The 22,745-nt window shown below is 38.0% G+C and overlaps 1 protein-coding gene and 2 long non-coding RNA genes across 3 annotated transcripts; all 3 read right to left on the reverse strand.

Annotated features, from left to right (window-relative positions):
* Window positions 1–1,927: 1,927 nt before the first annotated feature.
* LOC114553236 (uncharacterized) lies at window positions 1,928–2,963 on the reverse strand. The gene is made up of 3 exons (XR_003692270.1): window positions 2,954–2,963; window positions 2,751–2,859; window positions 1,928–2,572 (listed from the first exon to the last, which is right to left on the reverse strand). It is a non-coding gene; the product is annotated as an uncharacterized LOC114553236 (long non-coding RNA).
* A 6-nt stretch (window positions 2,964–2,969) lies between these two features.
* On the reverse strand, window positions 2,970–6,330 carry LOC114553237 (uncharacterized). Its single transcript, XR_003692271.1, has 3 exons — window positions 6,182–6,330; window positions 5,685–5,781; window positions 2,970–3,057 (listed from the first exon to the last, which is right to left on the reverse strand). It is a non-coding gene; the product is annotated as an uncharacterized LOC114553237 (long non-coding RNA).
* A 1,446-nt stretch (window positions 6,331–7,776) lies between these two features.
* Window positions 7,777–21,935, reverse strand: LOC114552367 (phosphatidylinositol transfer protein beta isoform). The gene is made up of 12 exons (XM_028573084.1): window positions 21,731–21,935; window positions 17,814–17,844; window positions 12,507–12,652; window positions 11,926–12,017; window positions 11,776–11,783; window positions 11,495–11,566; window positions 10,605–10,688; window positions 10,055–10,132; window positions 9,828–9,938; window positions 9,437–9,559; window positions 8,260–8,325; window positions 7,777–8,171 (listed from the first exon to the last, which is right to left on the reverse strand). Exons 1-11 carry the CDS (start codon window positions 21,745–21,747, stop codon window positions 8,272–8,274), a joined length of 816 nt encoding a protein of 271 aa, XP_028428885.1. The 5' UTR covers window positions 21,748–21,935; the 3' UTR covers window positions 7,777–8,171; window positions 8,260–8,271.
* Between the last annotated feature and the right edge of the window lie 810 nt (window positions 21,936–22,745).

Below are 22,745 nucleotides of genomic sequence, written 5' to 3' on the forward strand. Positions count from 1 at the left end.
GTTTTTTATATGCAAAATTAAGTGTTTAGTCAGTTAACGCTTGTGGGAATGCTTTTATTCTGAAGGATTCAAGATTGTTGTTGAACACAAGAGCTTTTAGAACTTTAAAGGAGTTTGTGAAATTGAGATACAACGCACCTGCTAAAGAAACAATTTTTTCCAAACAGAAAAAACTAAAACATAATAGAACACTTCATTTTCTGAAAAGGAGATTGACATGAGCATTTTGGACATTTCTTCTGATTCAAGGGATCATTGTTGCTGCAGCTCACAATCAATGTGGTCTTTCAGTACTGTAGTCAAAAGTACAGGTGGATGAGCGGTTGCTCACTAATATATTTTTCTCCCAGCAGAGGTACCGTACAAATATACAAAAAGAAAGGAACAATTCAATTGTCTTTAATATACTACACAATCATATAACTCACAACATTAAAATCCAGGTTATTTCATTCAACAAAGGACAAGACTTACAACAGGCCAAACTTTTTAACTCGAGACAGAAATGCATGACCTGTCAATTATTTTAAAATCTGCACACAGTTCAGGTTCCTACATATTATCATCCCCTAAGATCAAAGCTGATTACAAAACAGCAGCAGGTGTCTTTGTATGGAGCTTAACTGACCACCTGAAAAACAGCACCAGACTACTCTGAAAGTGTATTAAATGCCTCTTTTCAAAGTAAATACCTCATATGTAATAGTTTTTATATATATATATATATATATATATATATATATATATATATATATATATATATATATATATATATATATATATATATATATATATATATATATATATATATATATATATATATATATATATATATATATATATATATATATATATATATATATATATATACATATATATATATATATATATATATATATATATATATATATATATACATATATATATATATATATATATATATATATATATATATATATATATATATATATATATATATATATATATATATATATATATATATATATATATATATATATATATATACATATATATATATATATATATATATATATATATACATATATATATATATATATATATATATATATATATATATATATATATATATATATATATATATATATATATATATATATATATATATATATATATATATATATATATATATATATATATATACACACACACACAACAAAACCCAAATAACTGCAATTAAAAAAAAAAAAGGATAACAGTAATCAGAAATGTTTCCTTAGAGACAACCCACACCTTTTCGCTAATGTTTTAAAATGAGAACCCAATAGGCATAAGCAAGAACACATCATCCTCAAAATGGATTCCCCAACTTGCAAACGTGTCTCCTAAAAAAAAAAAAAAGCTGCTGTAGTTGTATTCAACTTCAGTGGATAAATACACACAATTGCTTTACAATAATAAGCTCTTATTAAGAGCACATTTTATTAGGATGTAAGTGTGGTATTCTTGATTATGCCTATCAAGCTGTTCTAGGTCTAGTGTCCGAGGAGAAGAGTCTTGAGTTTGCTCAATGAAGTCAAATGCTCCTGTATCAGAGAGTGATCTGAAGAGAAAAACAGAACAAGTTAAAATGATCATTCCAAAATTTACTAAATGTTAAATCATTCCAAAACAATTGTTTAATACTCACTGAGTTAGCAAGTCAGTTGTCATTGTCAACAGCTCCCATGCCTTTAACTTCACCATCCGCCCTCAACTATGACACAGAGAGACAAGTGTTAAAAATACTGGATTTCTTTGATTCAGCACAAGCACTGCTGTTGTGGGCAAAGCAACGAGAAGAAATATTGTGAAGACTACAGCAACATATTGCTGCCACCGACAAAAAATAAGTTGACAAGTTGACAAAGTGACACAAGTGGAATGTGTGTTTTTTTCATCCCATCCCTTATCGAAAGGGGAACTGCACCAATTTTACACATTAGTGTGGTTACTAGTGTTAGGGAATACTACTGCATATGTGAAGACAAAAACTGTGTAAAGCTCTCCAGAGGAAGCGGTGTTAAATCTGATAGATGTCCTCAAGTGATAAAATGTGAGTCAGCATCAGTTGGAGCTGAAGACTGCAAGTTTGAAAAGGAAAAAGAATCCGGGGATGTGGAGTGAGCAGTAGAAGTGATCTTACCAGACCTCTATAGACCACTCCTCATCTCTGTTTAAGACTAGAGGCTACATTAGCCACCACTGGCAACATACTCCCGATTTTGCGACCAGACTGTTGGCGGTTGAGTTGCATTTTGGGTAATGAAAACATCAGATTTAAACGAGGAAAAAGAATGTTGCTGCATCTATTTTGATTCCTTTTTTTTGCTGTTTTAACTGTCCATTGTGAGTCTGACAGAATAACACAAGTGCAATGCTAAATCAGTGGAGTCCTGTGTGTGTGTGTGTGTGTGTGTGTGTGTGTATTTCTCACCCAGTAACCAAAAATGCCTGTGCGTGTGTATGTGGCCTGAATGTCTCTGATGAAGGGGACGTGCTCCAGTTTGGAGAAGAAGAGCAGCAGCAGACCCTGCATTCTGATGGATGACACCTGACACACACACAAAGTAAATAGAGTGCAACATTATACTCCAAATAAAAGCTATCAAGGATTTACACTTATTACAAGGGGGAAAAAAACTGCCACTTGAAAGATTAATCTGTTCTTGTTAACCTGGAAATGCGTGTCACCTTGAATGCGTATCAGGGTGTTTTAAGAAGATTTGTACCTTAATGTATTTCCGTGGTGCTAAGGTGGCCATCAACAGGTGACTCCAGGGGTCATCGAATATAGTATCCGACACAAACCTCAATGGCCCCGAATACACCTCCTGCAAACTATTACACACACTCTTAATTGTCAGTCACTCTGCCTGTTATATACACAAAATACTGACCCCAACAATCAATTCACATTCCATGCACCACCTACCCAATGACGTGAGGTCTGGGCTCTTTGGGGAGTTCAGATGGAGAAGCAAGGTCATGTCATCTGGTGGATCAGCTGTGGCCACGTTCCACGTCACCATGTGTAGCCTGCGGGCATGGAAGATGGAAAAAATAGTCATTTGTGCAGCACTTTTCGCATCCAAAAATATACATATTCCATTGATAATAAATGGACACAGATGTTTAGAACTGAACAAGCTATTGGGTATGACAATATACCTTTAAAATATAAAGGATCACCTTACAACCGAAAACATCCAGCTGCACCACAGCACAAAATGAAACAGAACTGTACTTTGACAATAAAAGAGCTTCATTCAGTGAGGCAAAACCAAAGATCAGCACATCATTCGAGTGTAAAAGCTGTTACAGTATAAACACTGTGATACTACCACGCGCAAATCAGGCTGCTACTGTTAAGATAGATAATGAAACCATTCATCCTTTCGCCCAAACTGGCAACATTCATATGGTTGAATTTTCTTTGCTCAGCTACGACAGTAACATGTATGACAAAAATCCAAAGGACAAAGTTCCCCTGGAGGGTTTCAATTAGCAAGAACGAACAGTGTCTTTTAATGGCCAGTTCTTTGAAACCACAGCAGAAAAAAAAATCTAAAGCATGTTAAAGAGAAAAAGAGTACAGAGCTAAATAAAAAAAACCTATCCTATATCAAACTATCTTTCCAGCTTCAGCACACGCAGAAAAGACAAGCGAATAGCTTTTTTTTTTCCACCTGAAACTGTGTTTTTTCGGCTTGTTGGCTCTCTTGCCACAGAGGAGGAAGGCTTTATCCAGAGTCTTGACCATTTCCTCATGTAGCTCGTTTTTGGGGTCCAGGTCATCCACGCACGTCATCAACTGGTTGAGCCGATGGCGCAGAACCAGTTTGCTGCCTGTAGACTGCGTGGCATCGCTGGAAAGGCTGTCAGAGCGGACGCGCCCCATGGTGCCAAATAACCGACTGATTTCATCCATTCTTGCACAAAGTGTTAAATGCAGTATGGTCCGCTGTCTTCTTGAAAGACGTGTCGTTGAAGTGACAAAATACGAAAGGACAAAGTATTTTCCTAAAGGACCAAAAAAGTCCCAGTTTACAGATTTAGGTGCTCCAGAGTTGGACTGAGTGACTGACTGAGCGAGTGTATAATCTCTGTAAAATGCCTCAACACTGGGCTTAATAAAACATTGGGAAACCACCTTGCACCAGTAAACATAAAAATGCTTTCCCTTTGAGCACCTCGGCTGTTCTGTTCTTAGACAGGACAGAAACACATTGTTTTTTTTTTAAATCCGCATTAATTATTGTGCAAACTAATCCACCTGCCAGAATGCAGTCAGATTTGGATACTGGAAAACATTGCACTGTGTTAAGTCTTGCAGCACTTTAAACCCTAAATGAGACAGACAATTATGCTTTCAGCAGCCAGCACTAGTCAACTACTGATGCTACACTTTAAATTAAATGAATAACAAAAATAATATTATAATAATAATAATAATATTTAGTAGCTATGAACTTAAATGTCACATATAAAATATAATTCATTGACTCATTGACTGTTTTTATTGTTCCCATTTATTAATCTGTCTTATTGTTTCTATTTATTGATCTTTATTGTAAGTGTGCAGCTTAAGTTGTCAGCGCTGAGGTAGATATTGGAAGATATAGATAGATAGATAGATAGATAGATAGATAGATAGATAGATAGCAGAAAGAAAGAGAAGCAGGAGATTGGCAGAGCAGTTGATTCTGAGGGAGCCAGCATGATTGAGGTCAGTGGTCTATAGGTCTAGGGATTGTTTGGTTTTCTTCTAACAATAAGCATTTGTTGGCAGGTCTAGGTACTATGCATAGCCTAAACTAAATTATTTCATTATATTTATTATATATGCTAGCTATATTTCTGCATTCATTGGCTGTGATAAATTAAATAAATATGTAGATGTTGCCTAAATGTAGGCTAGGCTAAAGATGAGCACATGCCCACAGATACACATGTGAAAATAAAATGAAAGCAATCCTACATACAGTATATACAGTAATTATTACTCCAAATCTTTTATTCCTTCCGCCATCAGGTTATTGTATTTAGACAGTAGCCACTTTAAATAGGATCCGTATTAATGTCTTACATGATAAAGTATGCAGGGATGCCCATTTTTTTTCTTTGTACTGCTATTTGTCATATTTGTTTAACTTACCAACTTATTAGCTGTCTGGTCTCTGTTTGTCTGTTTTTGGACATTTTGGATGTTGTTTCATGTGACCAATTTGCATTTCGAAGTCATGAAATTAGCATCAGGGTTTTGTTTTATCTTAAAGGATAAGACAGAAGGAACAGAGTAGAAATGGAAGAAGAGGATATGTCTGTCACTTTTGACTTGTTAACATATTGGTTTCTTGACTGGTGATTGACATAAGTGTAGCTCTAATACAGTAACGAAAGATGTGATTTTGCAAACGCAAGTTACAAATACCCTGGGGGTAAGCCCCTGTCTTTCAATCATAGTGACGTCCCTGATTGTGATCATTTCCCTCTTGTAGCCTACACCGTGGTAGTCACTAACCCTCAATGAAGTTGCATAACGTTAAACAATACAGCAGGTCCGTGCATGATTTATATAATGTTCTAATCTAAGGTATGTTTGCAGAGCAGCATGAACTTTTGACAAACGCGGATGCAACAATAGTCGCAGGGCAGAATCCAACCTGAAGCTCTCTTCCTCGTAGTTCCCCTTCCTCAAACTGAGGTCTGGCTGCTGGGCGTCGGACGACTGCTGCCCATTCTCCTCCATCATCTCCGCACCTGGAGGGCAATGAAGCAAATCCGCTATAACCTAGGATAGCTAAACAAAGTAAAAATGCAATACTTGCAACAGTAAAGCACTAACGTTAACTGTTACTAACTAACTATTAGCTAACGTTGCTAACTTAAGCCTAGGGTTAGGATATGACTCTAGGTTAAGCACACAGGGTACATCTAGCTAGCTAACATAATTCATATGGCTTGAGCATACCCGGTTATTTGTAACATGAATTTACGTCGAACTACCTGCACATAACGTTAGCTAACGATATAACGTTAACGTTAACCATGCTCCGCTGTTGAGCGATGTGTTTTCATCGGATAATGTAACGGAGTTGACGCTAGCAACATAAAACAAGCTTATTTCATCTAAGTCTGAGCTAACACTCGAATTACCAACCTGTATGAGTGGGAGTGTTTTTATCGTATACTACCCGATATGCTTTGTTAGTACTTTCCGTTGTTTTTCTAACGTAGCTACTTGAAAAGAGATGTACAGTAGAGATCCGCAGCAGTAGTCTGACAGTAACGTTACAGCACAGCTTAGTGTTGTTGTTCCGCCCCTTATCCGGGCACTTTATTTACCTTCAAAATAAAGCGTAACATTGTCACGTAAATTAGTTACAACTGTCATCTTGTGTTATTTATAAAATTCCCTATCCAATATATTGTTTATCCATTTATTAGCACTGCAATACATTTGCAAGGTATTGAAGACAATTTAGTTGAATAACCAAAATTAAGCTCGGTGACTAAACCTCAAAATCACCACGACGTTATATGTTCTGGCAGTAATTTCTTGACCTGAATCATTTGTCTTCAACACGGCGAATTGTTAACGTAAGGATGAAGTGCAAGTGAAAATAAGCATTTTGATAGTCATAGTCTGCGCATCTTTCGTGCCAAATGAGTTTTTTATATGCAAAATTAAGTGTTTAGTCAGTTAACGCTTGTGGGAATGCTTTTATTCTGAAGGATTCAAGATTGTTGTTGAACACAAGAGCTTTTAGAACTTTAAAGGAGTTTGTGAAATTGAGATACAACGCACCTGCTAAAGAAACAATTTTTCCAAACAGAAAAAACTAAAACATAATAGAACACTTCATTTTCTGAAAAGGAGATTGACATGAGCATTTTGGACATTTCTTCTGATTCAAGGGATCATTGTTGCTGCAGCTCACAATCAATGTGGTCTTTCAGTACTGTAGTCAAAAGTACAGGTGGATGAGCGGTTGCTCACTAATATATTTTTCTCCCAGCAGAGGTACCGTACAAATATACAAAAAGAAAGGAACAATTCAATTGTCTTTAATATACTACACAATCATATAACTCACAACATTAAAATCCAGGTTATTTCATTCAACAAAGGACAAGACTTACAACAGGCCAAACTTTTAACTCGAGACAGAAATGCATGACCTGTCAATTATTTTAAAATCTGCACACAGTTCAGGTTCCTACATATTATCATCCCCTAAGATCAAAGCTGATTACAAAACAGCAGCAGGTGTCTTTGTATGGAGCTTAACTGACCACCTGAAAAACAGCACCAGACTACTCTGAAAGTGTATTAAATGCCTCTTTTCAAAGTAAATACCTCATATGTAATAGTTTTTATATATATATATATATATATATATATATATATATATATATATATATATATATATATATATATATATATATATATATATATATATATATATATATATATATATATATATATATATATATATATATATATATATATATATATATATATATATATATATATATATATATATATATATATATATATATATATATATATATATATATATATATATATATATATATATATATATATATATATATATATATATATATATATATATATATATATATATACATATATATATATATATATATATATATATATATATATATATATATATATATATATATATATATATATATATATATATATATATATATATATATATATATACACACACACACAACAAAACCCAAATAACTGCAATTAAAAAAAAAAAGGATAACAGTAATCAGAAATGTTTCCTTAGAGACAACCCACACCTTTTCGCTAATGTTTTAAAATGAGAACCCAATAGGCATAAGCAAGAACACATCATCCTCAAAATGGATTCCCCAACTTGCAAACGTGTCTCCTAAAAAAAAACTAAAAGCTGCTGTAGTTGTATTCAACTTCAGTGGATAAATACACACAATTGCTTTACAATAATAAGCTCTTATTAAGAGCACATTTTATTAGGATGTAAGTGTGGTATTCTTGATTATGCCTATCAAGCTGTTCTAGGTCTAGTGTCCGAGGAGAAGAGTCTTGAGTTTGCTCAATGAAGTCAAATGCTCCTGTATCAGAGAGTGATCTGAAGAGAAAAACAGAACAAGTTAAAATGATCATTCCAAAATTTACTAAATGTTAAATCATTCCAAAAACAATTGTTTAATACTCACTGAGTTAGCAAGTCAGTTGTCATTGTCAACAGCTCCCATGCCTTTAACTTCACCATCCGCCCTCAACTATGACACAGAGAGACAAGTGTTAAAAATACTGGATTTCTTTGATTCAGCACAAGCACTGCTGTTGTGGGCAAAGCAACGAGAAGAAATATTGTGAAGACTACAGCAACATATTGCTGCCACCGACAAAAAATAAGTGCTCAGTTTCTCGTTCGAATGGGAAAATTCTTAGACTGGGTAAACCCAGCCCGTTGTGTCGGCGATTTGATTTTGCCCTGCAGCTCAGGCTAGAAACCTGTACGTTTATCTATCCTGCTTCCATTACAAATTTGCGGAAACCAATCACAAACTGGCTTATCCACCTGGCGCGCTATTGGCGGGTTTAACACGATGAAGCTAGTGAAGCGAAGGCAAGCAGCTTTTTGTTTACATTCAACATGGCGGCCACCGAAGTCCAGCAGCCCGTTGATGCCGCTGTTGCTGCGGTTTTAAAAGATTTCAAAAGGCAAGTTTTCTCTGAAAACAGAACAGAAACTTGCCCTGGAACAATTCCTACAAAAGGAGGATGTGTTTGCCTTACTACCGACCGGCTTTTTTATTTATTTTTATACTACCGACAGGCTTTCGCTCTGCCTCGCTACCTGCAAAGTACGTCACCCGGATCGTTGGTCTGATTGGTTGAAGGACTATCCAACTGCGTACAGTCATTTGAACTATGCCCGTTGATCACGCCTCTTGTGCAGTACAAAATACAGAGCAGACTCCCCAGACCAAGCTCAATCTTACTAGAAAATTCTTGTTTTAATACCAAAACCTTTTTTCATGTTATGAAAATTATTACTACATACCAGATTATTACATTTTAACAAGAAACGTGTATTTCTTATGTCATCTTGTTATATCACAAAACGTTCTTGTTACTGCACAAAAATCAACACGTCCTGTTAAAGCAAAACCATGTCATTTTAATGACAAAGGTTGCCGACAATCATATTCACATTCATACCTTTAGGCAATATTTGGAGTCCAATTATCAATTATCATAAGTTATAATAAATATCCAAATTTGGAACAAACGTCCACGAAAGTAATGCAACAGAACAGGTTACACTAGAGTAATCACTGCTCCGGCCCGCAACAGTGGTGCACTGAGTATACTATGCTCATTTACCTTATCCAGCTCTTCCTTTGTATCATCCTCCATGCGTCGTATGTCATCCATCGACAGATCGATCCATCTGTCGATCCAGCAGAACAGCTCTCTGTGGAAGTGGGTGAACACACGCTTCTCCACCTGGGTAGACAGGGCGGGTGTGTGAGAAAGACAGCGTAAAGGACACAGAGAAACCGTGGGAGAGCGGAAATTAGGCAATAGTTGCAGGAAAAAATATAAAAGTAATCTGAAGTACATCTTTTATATTGTGTCACATTTCATTTCAACTCAAAGCTAAATTCATTTTCCTCTCTACAGAAATTCATATATTGGCCACCAGGAGGCAACATTTATCACATATTTTCTTCTTGGAATCAACATAAACAAAAGGAACAATTGTACAGTATACCTTTTGAATGATATTTTCCACAGTGCCCTGTAGTCCGAACCACTTGAATTCAACAGTGACTAGCTTATAGGCACACATGTGTGGACAGCTGGGGTTGTTAGCGAGTTCTTTCTGCAAACACATGGATGAACAAATAACATAAAAACAACGTCTCCAGGCCTTTAAATGAATCATTTAATTTATTTAATGAAGTCAGCCACAATGAAGAGCGATAGGTGGTGAAATACCTTCCAATCAGGTCCCAGAGGCCCTCTGCCGGTCTTCTCAGACTTAAAGATGGCCGGATCATGATCTGGGTTGTAGTCCTAAAGAGTGAACGGAACAAGTACAGTGATATACAGTGTAGCCATGACAAATATGAAGCAGGTTTATTATATTGAATGTTGAGTAGCGACATGTGCTACCTAAACATACAGTAGAGCGGGGGTGAGCTTAAACAGAGAAATATAAAGAGTCACAGGCCAAACAATAGTAAATGCGTATTTTTCAAACAGTTACACTGCAAGAAAAATCAGTGTTTCTAGACCAGAAAACCCCATCGAAAATTCATTTTCTAACAAAACAACTATGCAACACTACTAAAAAGTGTAACATTACATAGTAGTTAATTGGTGTGCCCACATATTACAGAACATATTTATGTATCTACTGCTCTTAAATTTAATTTAAATCCTTTTAATACTTTTAAACTAATACAGTGCGTGGCCTAAGCGCCCACTTAAAAGATTATGATGCTATGTGTAAATCTTTAAGTCTATTAAGAAATGTTGCCCTTACCTTTGAACTGATGGAACTTCTATCAGCAATGTCGATGTCAACTATCGACGTTTTTTCCCATTTGCTTTTCTCCAGTCCATGTACCTGCAGCGTGGCAAAATCAAACCATCAAGTTAGGTCAGTTGCTTGGTAAAGGCAAGGAACGCATATGACGCATATGTTCAACAAAAATTACGGTTTCAGGATTATGGGCCTCAATTTCCATACAAGTGATTGTTGGGGTAATGTAATCCAGTCTGGATCTCAATCTAAGATTAAGAATCCCAGCAAACACAAGGAGATTTCATCACAGTTTCAGCTGAACTGTGTAAAGTGTTTTAGCAAGAACAAGAATTGGTTATACTGTCCCCATTTTCTTCCAGCGTGTTTGCATTAGCAAGGCCAAAGGCAGATGATCTCCCATTTCCCAACTCCAACTACCTTCTCGAACGGGGACATGATGCTACTTACAGTATGGTTCATTTTCATTTGTTCTATAAGTTCTGTTACCACAACAGTAAAACTGTTTCATTACCATCCCCTAACAAACAAAATGATAATTTCTCATATTTCTCATACTATCAGCTCCACACAACTCTCTCTGTATTTCTCAGTATGGCTATGTTCAGACGATTGAGTCGTCCGGCGACTTTTGCGCGCAGAAACTCGAGTGAAGATAATGATCTCTTCTGAAGAGTCCATCATGTTATTTTAATCCTCCGTGTCCTCCTTGGATACTAGCAACTGCGTAAGGAGGCGGTGCGCGATCACGGAAGGCTTGTATCATGTGGACGCCCCAACAGTGTTGTTGTCATTACTTAGAATTCCTCATGGGGGCAACAGAAACTACGCACTATAGCTTTAACTTATATGGAGGGTAAAGTATGGCCACAGCCAGTCACATGACTCACATTGTCCTGATCCCCCATGTCAGGCTTGTGCCACGTCTCGATCATAATAGAGAAGTCTTTCATGTATTCATTCTGTAAGCATGGGAGAGATACATGATAGAGTCAGTCAACAATCATATTGCTGTGGGTTAGGGCTACACTATATGAGGAAAATATGTGATATTCGATAACGTTGTTGAAAATAGAAGTAAAGTTTTACAATGTTTCACTGAACAACATTTTAACTCTACATCCTATATTACAGTCATACAGTTAGTTTTACTCAAAAACAATATACTTACGGTAAGGACTGCATCAGAAGAAAAGGTGGACGGTGATGAAAAGAGGATAGATCAGAAAGAGAAGGAGAGACATGGTTTTACATAATCCACAGATTCCAAGCAACAAGCTTTTCATTGTCACCCAACATGTGTGTATGAGGTGGAACTCACCGGTTTTACAGTAAGGATATGCATTCCATGCCTCCTCGTGAACCTTGAGAGAACCTTTTGGAGCGAGCTTACTGATAATAGTTGGCACTTTACTGCAGAGACACAAACATGCATTAATGCAGTCACACAAGTATATACAGTCACAAAACACCAATTATTGTAACCCTAACCCTAACGTATTCACACACAAGAATTTTGTAGTTTTTTTTTTTTTTTTTTTTTTTTTTTTTTAATAGTGTCAGTTTCCTGTTCTATAAGAGCTTTTCCACTATAAGCCTAGAGGGTCCCATGATGTTTGAAAATTGACAGAATCCAAATAATGTGTGCAAGTACAGTGTGCCCCCTGTACAACATGACATTCTGGTCACACAGCTTTTCAAAATGTTGCAACAAAATCCCTTTGTTTCAGTGAAATCACTGGATTAGCTTGCAGTGTGAAATCTGTGCAAAAGTTTTCACTGTTGACTAATAGCGGGCTGTCTTGACAGTGCTGACCTTTGAGGGACAAGGCATAAGAAGTAGCAATAACAAAGCCATAGCAGTACAAATCTGTGTGAAAGTAGCAGTGCTGAGCTGCCTACCTCTGCAGGTAGTAGATCTTGTGGGTGTACTGTCCCTTCTCTCCATCCTTCTCATAGGGCTCGTTGGCCAACACCTCCACACCTTCTCCCCCACCAGTTTCACTCTTACTGGCCTCTGCTACTGTATAAAGCTGACCCACTTGGTACTAGAGGAACAAAAGAGGAGAGCACGGTTATTGTTGTTAATAGATACATTTATACCTTAATGAATTCAATCAATCTTCTCATCCCGAATAATGTGTTGGTGCTCTGTTCAAAGACAAAACTGTGAACTGATGTATGTGGTGGACTAAAGGAAGTTTCTAAATCAATTCTGAAATTTTGGAAGAATTCCCTTTTTACCACTCATTGATATCTTTAAAATAATGCTTGATCAAATGAAATGTGTAATCACCAAAATCTGCAGTGCCCTTTTGCTCCGAGGAGCATTTTTTAGCATCTTTCAGCTCATTTTTATGGTTTAATGACACAACCTCAGCTTTCATCAACCTTGTTTTCAGCAAAGGCTGCAAGGGGGCGTGCGCTTGCTACTTACAAAGATACATAACAGCTACAAGTGTATGCAGTATACAGGATTTACTTTATCGACAGGAATAGATAGGGCAAACAGCCAGCCACAAATAGTCTATAAACAAAGCATCAGGCTGTCTTTGAGATTTTACACAAACAACGGTTAAAGTTACCCAGGCTACCGAAGAATACCTCCGTTCAATTAGACCTTAGAGACGCAACCCAAGTTTCCATCCTTAACAAACAGCCATGTATATCGGCTCACTCAGTCTCTCCACTGCTGGCTGTTCCAATTTAACGGGAGAGAGGAGCAAGAAGGGTTAGGATGGACCGGCCTTTGACCACCATCTTCAGCCAGAGAGGACATTATTTCTTCAGCTTCTTCTTGCGTTGTCACGCCAGTGGGAGGTGTGCTAACAGGGCTTGCAGCAGGTGAATTGGTCGTGCTATTAACATCATCGCTACACAATTTCTCAGTAAAAACAAAATTAATTAAACTGCCTTGTTTTCTTTTTGCCATGGCTATATGACGCTTACTGCAGAATGGATTTCAAGGACTTTGCGTGCCAATTAATGACCTCCAACATTTATATTTTTTCTACGAATCTTTGAGTGTTTCAGTTTGAATGTACCAAACTAAACAGGAGTTGAATTTGCACCGCAGCGCCACCGAGCCTTGATGCTCATGACAAGAATAGCATGTATAGTTATCTGAAGTGAATTAGATTTAAAAATCGCCGTCATGCATGAATGAATGATATTTTTGCAATTTTACACATAATAATCCACGATCACATTACACAAAACTGAAATTGCACGTCAAAATGACACTTCATATTTTTAGAGACCCCCCCAATCACGTTTTCAGGGGAGCCAATGTCTTATTAAGGGGAGCCAAGCTCCCCCGTAGTTTGCACCCTGCACCCACCTCATCAACTACCACTGAATATTGTACTTGTATTCATCAGGTGAACAGAAAAACTGTGTTGCTCCGCATCTGTTGGATATGTAAACAAGTAATGGGGTCGCGGGGGCATCAGCTCCTGCAGGGGACCCCAAACGTCCCTTTCCCGAGCAACATTAGCCAGCTCTGACTGGAGGATCCCGAGGCGATCCCAGGCCAGGGTGGAGATATAATCCCTCCATCTATTCCTGGGTCTTCCCCTAGGCCTCCTCCCCAAGAGCTTCTCACCCCATCTCCCAAAGAGACACCAGCCACCCTCCTGAGGAAACCCATTTTGTCCATTTGTACCCTGGATCTCGTTCTTTCGGTCATGACCCAGCCTGCATGACCATATGCGAGGGTAGGAATGAAAACTGACCAGTAGATCGAGAAACTTAGCCTTCTGGCTCAGCTCTCTTTTTGTCACAACACTATTTTAATGCTGTCTTTACAGCTTGTTCTGCTGGCCCCAAGTGGCTGTTTTCCTGCTATTGTATTAAATTGCTGTGAGCTGGCAGAACATAATGTAATCTCGAGATTATACCTTCACAGCGCTGTGCAATGCGAGAAATTCTCAAAGTTGAACCGGGCAGACACAGCAGTTTTCATCAGACTCAGCCTGGGTCGGGTTAATTAAGTCTACTGCTAACTTACAACACTAATAACATTACCATCGCCAAAATACCTCCGCGAATCAAATCCCCTACTTCACCGTTAACTGTCTGCAGCGTTCTCTGTCAGGTAAATATAGTAGCGCAATGTCTTCCTCTGATGTAGAAGTAGCTTACACTGTAAGTCAGTAGTAGGCTACACAGTAGAGGTGCATATTAACTGGTTTTGGGTCCTTCTGTAAGTAATTTTGGGGTACAATTTGGTTTTGAAGAATTCTACAAGCAGCAATACCACAGGCCAAGCAATCGCCCATTCCAAACAGGCACATTTTCAATGTGCACCGCACTAGTAAGTCAAAATGTCAGCAGCAAAAAAGGTCAACAGGTTGGAAGGCTATCTGATAGAAAGCGGTATTGTTTAAAAAGATGGTCTACAGTTATTTTATTTATTTTATCACAGTGAACTTTTCTTGAGAACATTATATCTACTTGATAAACTAAGTTGAAGGGGACAAAAAAACAATTTGCCAGCTTCTACATAAGCTACATAAGTTAGCGAAAGTAGTGGCTAACTAGCACACTGGGAGCTCAATCTCTGAAAAATGGTATTTCAGATGAATTCTTCTTAAATAATTTCTGTGGTGGATGTTTAGACACTTTGGTGATGATGTAACCCTGAAAAAAGGCCAGATTTGTTGTTAGAGTTCTATATAACTTTCAAAATAAAAAAATACTACTACAATAATAACCCAAGAGAGACAACAGAATAGAAAGAAAAGTTCAAAGACCCCTGTTGAGAATCCTTCTGTCATGACCTCAGATAACCATTCATTGAAATGACTGAGTTAACGCTTTCCCTTGAGGTATCCCAGACACATACTTCAGTATCAGAAAAACAGCATAGTAAGCCTTTTCTTAACCTTTCCCCACTCTCTTCCTCTTCCTCCTCCTCCTCCAACCCCCATACGTAGAACTTCCCTTCCTGAGTTAGGCAAAAGTGATGTGACACTGGAAAGAGTGACTCACATCACTAGGGCTGGTCAGACCCACACACTCCTACTTTGCACACAGAGAAAATCGTTTTAGAGTTGCCCAAAGGATGTGTCATGCAATGCTGAAACAGTGAATGTATGTGGAATGTGTGTGTGGAGTAGTTGGACAACAATGCTGTAGTGTGTGCAAGTTACACACACAAAAAAAGTGTGAAAGTTTTTTTTTGACATACTAACATTGACAAAAAGATGTTAGTCACATTTTGGTCCATTGATGCTTTGCTGGAGAAATAGGTGGCATCTTTGGCTCTTCTATTATTCTGAAATGTTAAATGACAGTTGGTAAGACCAGCGGTGACACATCTGCAATCTGTAGTTTAACTGGAAAAATCTTCTGTAGTTGAATAAAGCCAAGCCCTCTTCTCCCCAGTGACACAGCGCTGCTTCAGGTTAGTAACCTACTTTGGTAGCTGTGGATGCTCAGCCTTGCCACTGTGAGTAGGAACTTAGGAATGTGACTTGTCGTGTGTAACCAGTGTGTCTTGTCATTGTCAAGGAAAGCCAGGCATTAACGCAGGCCTTTATGAGCAGCTCAGAGATGGGAACAGAACAGTCGATTACAAAACGACAAGCAGGCTAAACCTGACAGGAGGTGGTCATCGATACCGGACTGAACATGTTGAGGCAAAGTGCTGTCGGTCATGTTTGTCGGAAGGTTTATTGGAATTAACTGACAAAAACAAGGTGTGAACTGGGAACAAACAGTTTTTTGCTTTATAATAAGAACAACAATCACTGGGTTAAAATGTTATGCTGCTGGATTATGAAAGATGTGGGCGCTTAGCAATGTAATTGAGATGCATTATGGTAAGTAGGATCGATGGATTTTTTTTGGACCTTGTCCCATACCAGGGATTGAAAGTCAGGATATCTCAGCCTGCTTTTATTGTTCTTTTTAAAATCCTTTTTGTGAGTAAATTACTGGAGTACCTATTTAATCTATCTATCTATCTATCTATCTATCTATCTATCTATCTATCTATCTATCTATCTATCTATCTATCTATCTATCTAGCTATGTGATGTCAGAGAGCAGTTTAAAAAAAAAAGTCTGTAAACAAGTTATGCAAGTTACAGATTAATTTCACAGACTACAGATCCCACTCCTATTTCATTCAGATTTGATCCAGCTCGAGCGGTTATAATTGTGACACTTAGTTACTCAACTAACACAGGAATCCAGCTAATGCTTCTCACTGAAAGGGATCAGAGAAAAAGCCGGTCATACAGCATACAGAGATTACGGGGCTTAGTGAAATATTGGTTTCTGTTTTGTGTTAAGTAATGGAAAAACAAAGAGTACAGTGTTGTATGGAACATTTGGATTAAAACTTAGAATGAGCCAATAGCATTTAGCTTATAAAAATGAAAGGGTTCACATACAACTGCAGTGAGGAAACTTTAATAAAAACTCAACACACATCTAATGAAGGGGAAAGGTGAAGAGAGTGAACCAGCTCTCTTGATAACATAGTAGTAGCCATTGGTATGTCAGCTTAAACACAGCTAAATCAATTCTGGAGCTGATAGCTAAGTGTTTCAACTGCAAGGGCATCTGTAGGTGGTCTAAAGTGACAGTCCTGAGAGTGGCTAACTCCAACAACATCATGTCAGTTTAGAATGGTAGCCACTAGTGTAGCATGTGTAAAATTGCTCTTGAATGCCTTTAATCATCTCTACAGGCAGTAAGTTCATATGCATGGTCATAACTGAAATATGTTTATCAGCAGCCTGGAGAATTTTAAACAGCGTTCCAGCGAGGAAAACTACAGAGTATTTACTGTAACTGAGTAATAAAAAAGAACTGGTACTGAAAATGGCGAAAAATCTCCAGAAAGATACTCATAATTTAGAAGGAAGTGATGACAAATCATTGGGAAATGTGGACTTACAACATATACTTATAACAAATGCTTGGAAAAACCACACTCACAAAGTAAGCTGAAAAATACAAACAACTGTTCATCAACAAAAGTTGATGTAAGTGGGTTTATAATAAATGATTTGTAAAGATATTTTAGGTTTTAATTGTCGGCCGTCTATGTCAATAAGAAAACCCAACAGCCAAAAGACAAGGGAACTGAAAATGGATATTAGCCATCTAGCTAAATATGAAACATCAACATTGCATTAGTGTCAATTATTGCGTACAATCCCTGATAAAAACAACAGTAAACAAATGAGTCCTCACCTCCTCCACTGAAATGGGCAGGACAATTCGGCTGAAAGAGTCAGAAAAAGAACAAGAAGATATTAAGGCACAGACAACCTAATCAGCAATAAAACAGACAATACAACAATAACAATTTCCCTGTTGACCTACAAGAAGTGAATGAGGATAGGTTATCATTGGTCAACATATCACATTTTTAGGTTTAACTTACAGACAACATCCCAAAAAGTTCAGGAATCAAAATGAACCTGCACTAAATTCATTTCAAAACTGCTTCTAGACATGGAATTTAAAAGGAATAGTTGGACATTTTGGGAAATTCACTTTATTGCACAGAGTTAGCTGGATGAGAACCACTGTCTTATCTGTATGTTATGTAGTAGCGCTGAGCCAGCAGCCAGTTAGCTTAGCTTAGCATAAAGAGTGGAAAAAGAGGGAAAACGCTAGTTTGGCTGTCCAAAGATAACAACATTTAAACTACCAGCACCTCTAATTTGTTTAGACTATACAAAAGTATAAGTGAATATAATCTCAGTATAAAAAACGACAAGTCATGTTTTACAGGCAGGGTTTTGTGGCTAATCGTTTTTTTGCCAGTTACGTTTGGACAGTGCCAGGCTAGTGGTTTCGCCCTGTTTCCAATTTTTCTTCTAAGCTAACCTGCTGTGGCTAATGGTTAGCCTGGATGCCAGTCAAATTTAGCCCCGCCCACAACATTTGAGGTTGGGAAGTTCGGTCTGGACTTGGTCTGTTGTGAAGCAAATATGCTCAACCCAGAGCTGTTTGGACCAATCTAATTGTCAGGGCGGGCTTTATACGATGATGGACAGATGATCAACAGTAACGTAATCAACAACGTCACCAAAGAGCGCTTTGGTTGAATTTGTTTACAACAAAGATGGCTGCCGCTAGAGAATTGAGGTGTAGATTCCGCCATCACGTCCGTTATAGAAGATATTGCATTAATTTTAAAAGAGGAACAGAGAACCGCAATCACGTATGTTTGCACATTGATGTACTCTGATTGGTTGTAGGTCCATCCAATTGAGTGCAGAGGCATTTTCTTTCCTGGTTCGGTTGGAACACGCAAGGGGGTAAGCTTCGCTTCAGAACGCGAACCTCTACATCTGAAGCGTTTAAAGACTCTATTTGTCCATTGTTTATTTCTAAAGAAACACGACAATGTATAAAAGGCTCCATTACCTTGTACCTCACGTTATAGCTCCGTAGCAGACGTTTTTGTAAAAATAAGCTAACGATTGTGTCATAACCAAGTGCCTTACTGTCGCACAGTAGAGGAATTACCGTATAGTACAGGAGAAGCTCGCAAGCAGTTTCGACTTACATTAGCTGTTTAGGTTTAATTACTAATGTTAACTAGCATGTTAGTTAGCAATAATTAGCCTGTGCTTATGTTATCTCCTTACATATACCTACACTCTCTGTAAGATTGGGAATGATTGAGATTTCTCTTGTCACAGCTACCAGAAGAATTACAACTTTCAGACACGTTGCTCACGTCACATTTACGTTGTCTCTGTCAGTTGGAGGCTGCGCAGTAAAGCTGGCCATCACCGGAAAAGTGCTTCTAATAGCCTTCACTGGTCTCCGTCCAGAGCAACGGGGTCTATTGGTCCATTTTATATATGTCAATGGAAACACGCCCCATAATCACAGCCCCATGGAGCAGTATCAGACTCAGATTCTGACGACATCAGGCTAGCTAATGGTACATATTTTCCATGATTGGAGTGGTAACATCTTCTCATCTACCTCTCTTGGCAAGAAAGTGAATAAGCGAATGCGGTATGTTTCAAATTATTGCTTTAACCTTTAGAATCAATGGGAACTTCAGAAGTAATGCCATTGAATTAGGTTTCTTTCATTTTCATATGCTACCTGGCTTGCTATGTCGCTTTATTAAAGAGGTATTTTAATAAATACCTTAATAAAGAGGTATTGCACTTCCATAAAGTTAGGATAACGATTGAAATCGAAGCAGCAGATGCTGATCTATCCTTACTTTTAGTAAGGGTCAAGCTCAAAAAATAATATTCCATAATGCAACTCAATAGTGTCTTTTTTAGACACATCCCTGCCTCCTAAATAACTTTGTAAAGCTCACACCAGAGGCATAGAAGACATTATACAGCTCTTTTCACAGGCTGGGTCGTACTCCTAATGATGAGTAAACGGAACTTCACGTGTAAAATCGGAGGAGTGCTCCAATCAGAGCTGAGGGCAAACCTTTGCTTAATTTAAAGGGTGAGGGTTTGATTTAAACACACTGACTTTCTAGATAAATGGGACATAAAAAAAACACAATCTGCCTGTGCAACTGTGGTAAAAACAAGAATCAGTGGTAAATCAGCTGGCCTATAGAGGTGACTGTCCCATGCAATTTTAGACATGGCAGTTCAACAACGACTTTATGAAACTACTAATGTCTCTCAGCAAACAGCACCTGGAGATGGAGCCATAAAAAACAGCAAAGACTGCAATATACGGTGCTCTTTCTCCCAAAGGATCCAGCATTTTCCCACCCTGCACGATAACACCATGAGGTAGGATTCTATTCAGAGCACTGCTTTAAGGAGTGTATTCGGACTGATTGATTCATGTCATTAAATAATTAGCCCTGGGAAGTAGCAATACAGTGATTTCTCTTTCTTTCAGAGTCCTGTTATTATAGGAACCAACAGAAGAGGAAGAGGAAATTATAAAAACTGCCACTGATCGAGAGAACAAATAAACCTGGGACTTTTAGTGGAAACCCTGCATGTGTGTGTGTGCTCTGTGTGTATCCTTGTCTAGTGTGCCTTGATACAATAGCCAATTAATCGCCACCTGTTGCCAGTCTAGCAGGGCCTGAATATTTCATTAGAACAGATCAGAGTGAAAGAGGAGCCTTTCGGGCACAAACGTGATGAAAAAGATATGTGTCTGCCTGCATTCATACACTACCAGAAACACTGCACAGCTTGCAATTTCTGGCCATTATGTTTAACTAAAGAGGGTCCGTTGTCTTATTTTACAGCCATTGGATTTGTATCCTCCTAAGGATAATAATTGAACATGGCTAATGTACTTTGCACCATGGTCAGATGACAGTCAGAGCTGAATGTTGTGTGCACATAACATGACATGCCATAAAACTCAGGAGTTACCAGAGTGTCAAATAAAAAGATTAAGATTAATTCATACACTCCCTTCAATCAAGCCCTTTGGCAAATTTGTGATTTGTGGCCATATGTAAAACTTCATAAGAAGCCATATTTGCCACACTCAAAACCCTGTCCAGAAATTTGCCAATTTGAGATGGCGTTTTCATATAAACTCACGCACATGCCTTATGTAATGTCAATTTATATATCTGCTGAACACTTGATAGGAATTCTCCAATTCGGCATACATGAATACCTCAAAGAATAATAATAATAAGTCAATGGGAATTAAACTCTGAAAGTTGTTTCGCCGCACCCATAGCCACACAATTACGATAATGTCAGCAAGGTAACGTTAGTTAACCTCGGTCGGTAGCGAGCAGTGTAAACCAAACCGAAACGTTTAGAGGAGTTAAGTTGCACCGCTGTTTTAAACACATAGCTCAACATGTCTATGCCCAAATGACTGTCATCACCCTAGCTAGTCATGCATCTAGCATACGTAGCCTACTTTTACTAACAGAACGTTGAACGGAGTTCTGGGAGATCCACACTGAAGTTTAAAAGACCGCTGAAACAACCACAGGGAGGCAACCACGGATACAAAACATCGTAACTTAGCAAGATATCAACATTTTAAACAAATGTAGCATTATACCGGGGCTCCTCTCCTCTGTTAAGGTTAATCATTTAAGAAAAGTTGATGTGTTTTATCGACGCGACAATGACCGTTTCTTTCTTCTGTCTGATAAAAAAGAAAAACATACTTACAACTCTTTAATTAGCATGTTGACTGTGCCTCTGTCCAAACAGCAGCATATGAGTGTGGAAAACCCTGAAAATCCTCTTTAAAAAGGTGACAGAAATAGTTAATTCACCGCTGGACTCTTCTTAATCCGGGGTTTCTTCCTGGAAGATGCCGTGTGCATGGGAAGGGGCGCGGCATCGAAAGAGGAAAGAGGAGGTGACACCCACCTTTAGGCTCAGGTAACCCGTAACTTGGTGTTACGTTCAAATGCAGCTGGGTATATACCATTATTAAATCTAGCCAATGGGAACTTTATGTTGGGATTATGACTTTATGTGTATATGCCAATACCTCCTACAAGCTACTGTACAACTTTTTTTAATTAAGGCCATAGGTTTGCTGTTGTAGCCTATACTACTAATACAGCCATTATTGCTGCTTCTGCAACTAAACAACATTGATGATATTAATTCGTCTTGGTGTAACTACAGTAATAATAAAAGGTGGTAGTTCGACTTTAAGCACCAGTAGCCTCAACATTGACATGTCCCTGGTGTGGTGTAAAGCAGAAAGAGAAAGAATCACATGCCTTTTTATTTGCAGAGTGGACTTTACCACAATTGTAACAGGCTGACATGACACAATGAAGATCTTTAGTGTTGCATGAAACTAATGGAGATTACAAGGTTTCCCACACATTTATTTACCAGTGAAATAATGATCACAGCTCAGTGAGCATCAGCTGGTGCATAAAGATAGTGTTCATCCCCTTATCTTCTCAAAGGGTGGAGTAGCCAACTGTGTGTGTGTGTGTGTGTGTGTGTGTGTGTGTGTGTGTGTGTGTGTGTGTGTGTGTGTGTGTGTGTGTGTGTGTGTGTGTGTGTGTGTGTGTGTGTAAAGGGAGAAACCGTCAACTCCGGTTTAACCTGTTTATGAGACAACTCAGACAGTTTAAATACATTAATGATGTTCCTCTGCTATTAAAACACTGCTTCTACTTGATTTGACCCAACATACCATGCCTATCAGCATTACAGT

The sequence above is a fragment of the Perca flavescens genome, chromosome 3 (genome assembly GCF_004354835.1).
Source record: "Perca flavescens isolate YP-PL-M2 chromosome 3, PFLA_1.0, whole genome shotgun sequence".
NCBI lineage: Eukaryota > Metazoa > Chordata > Actinopteri > Perciformes > Percidae > Perca > Perca flavescens.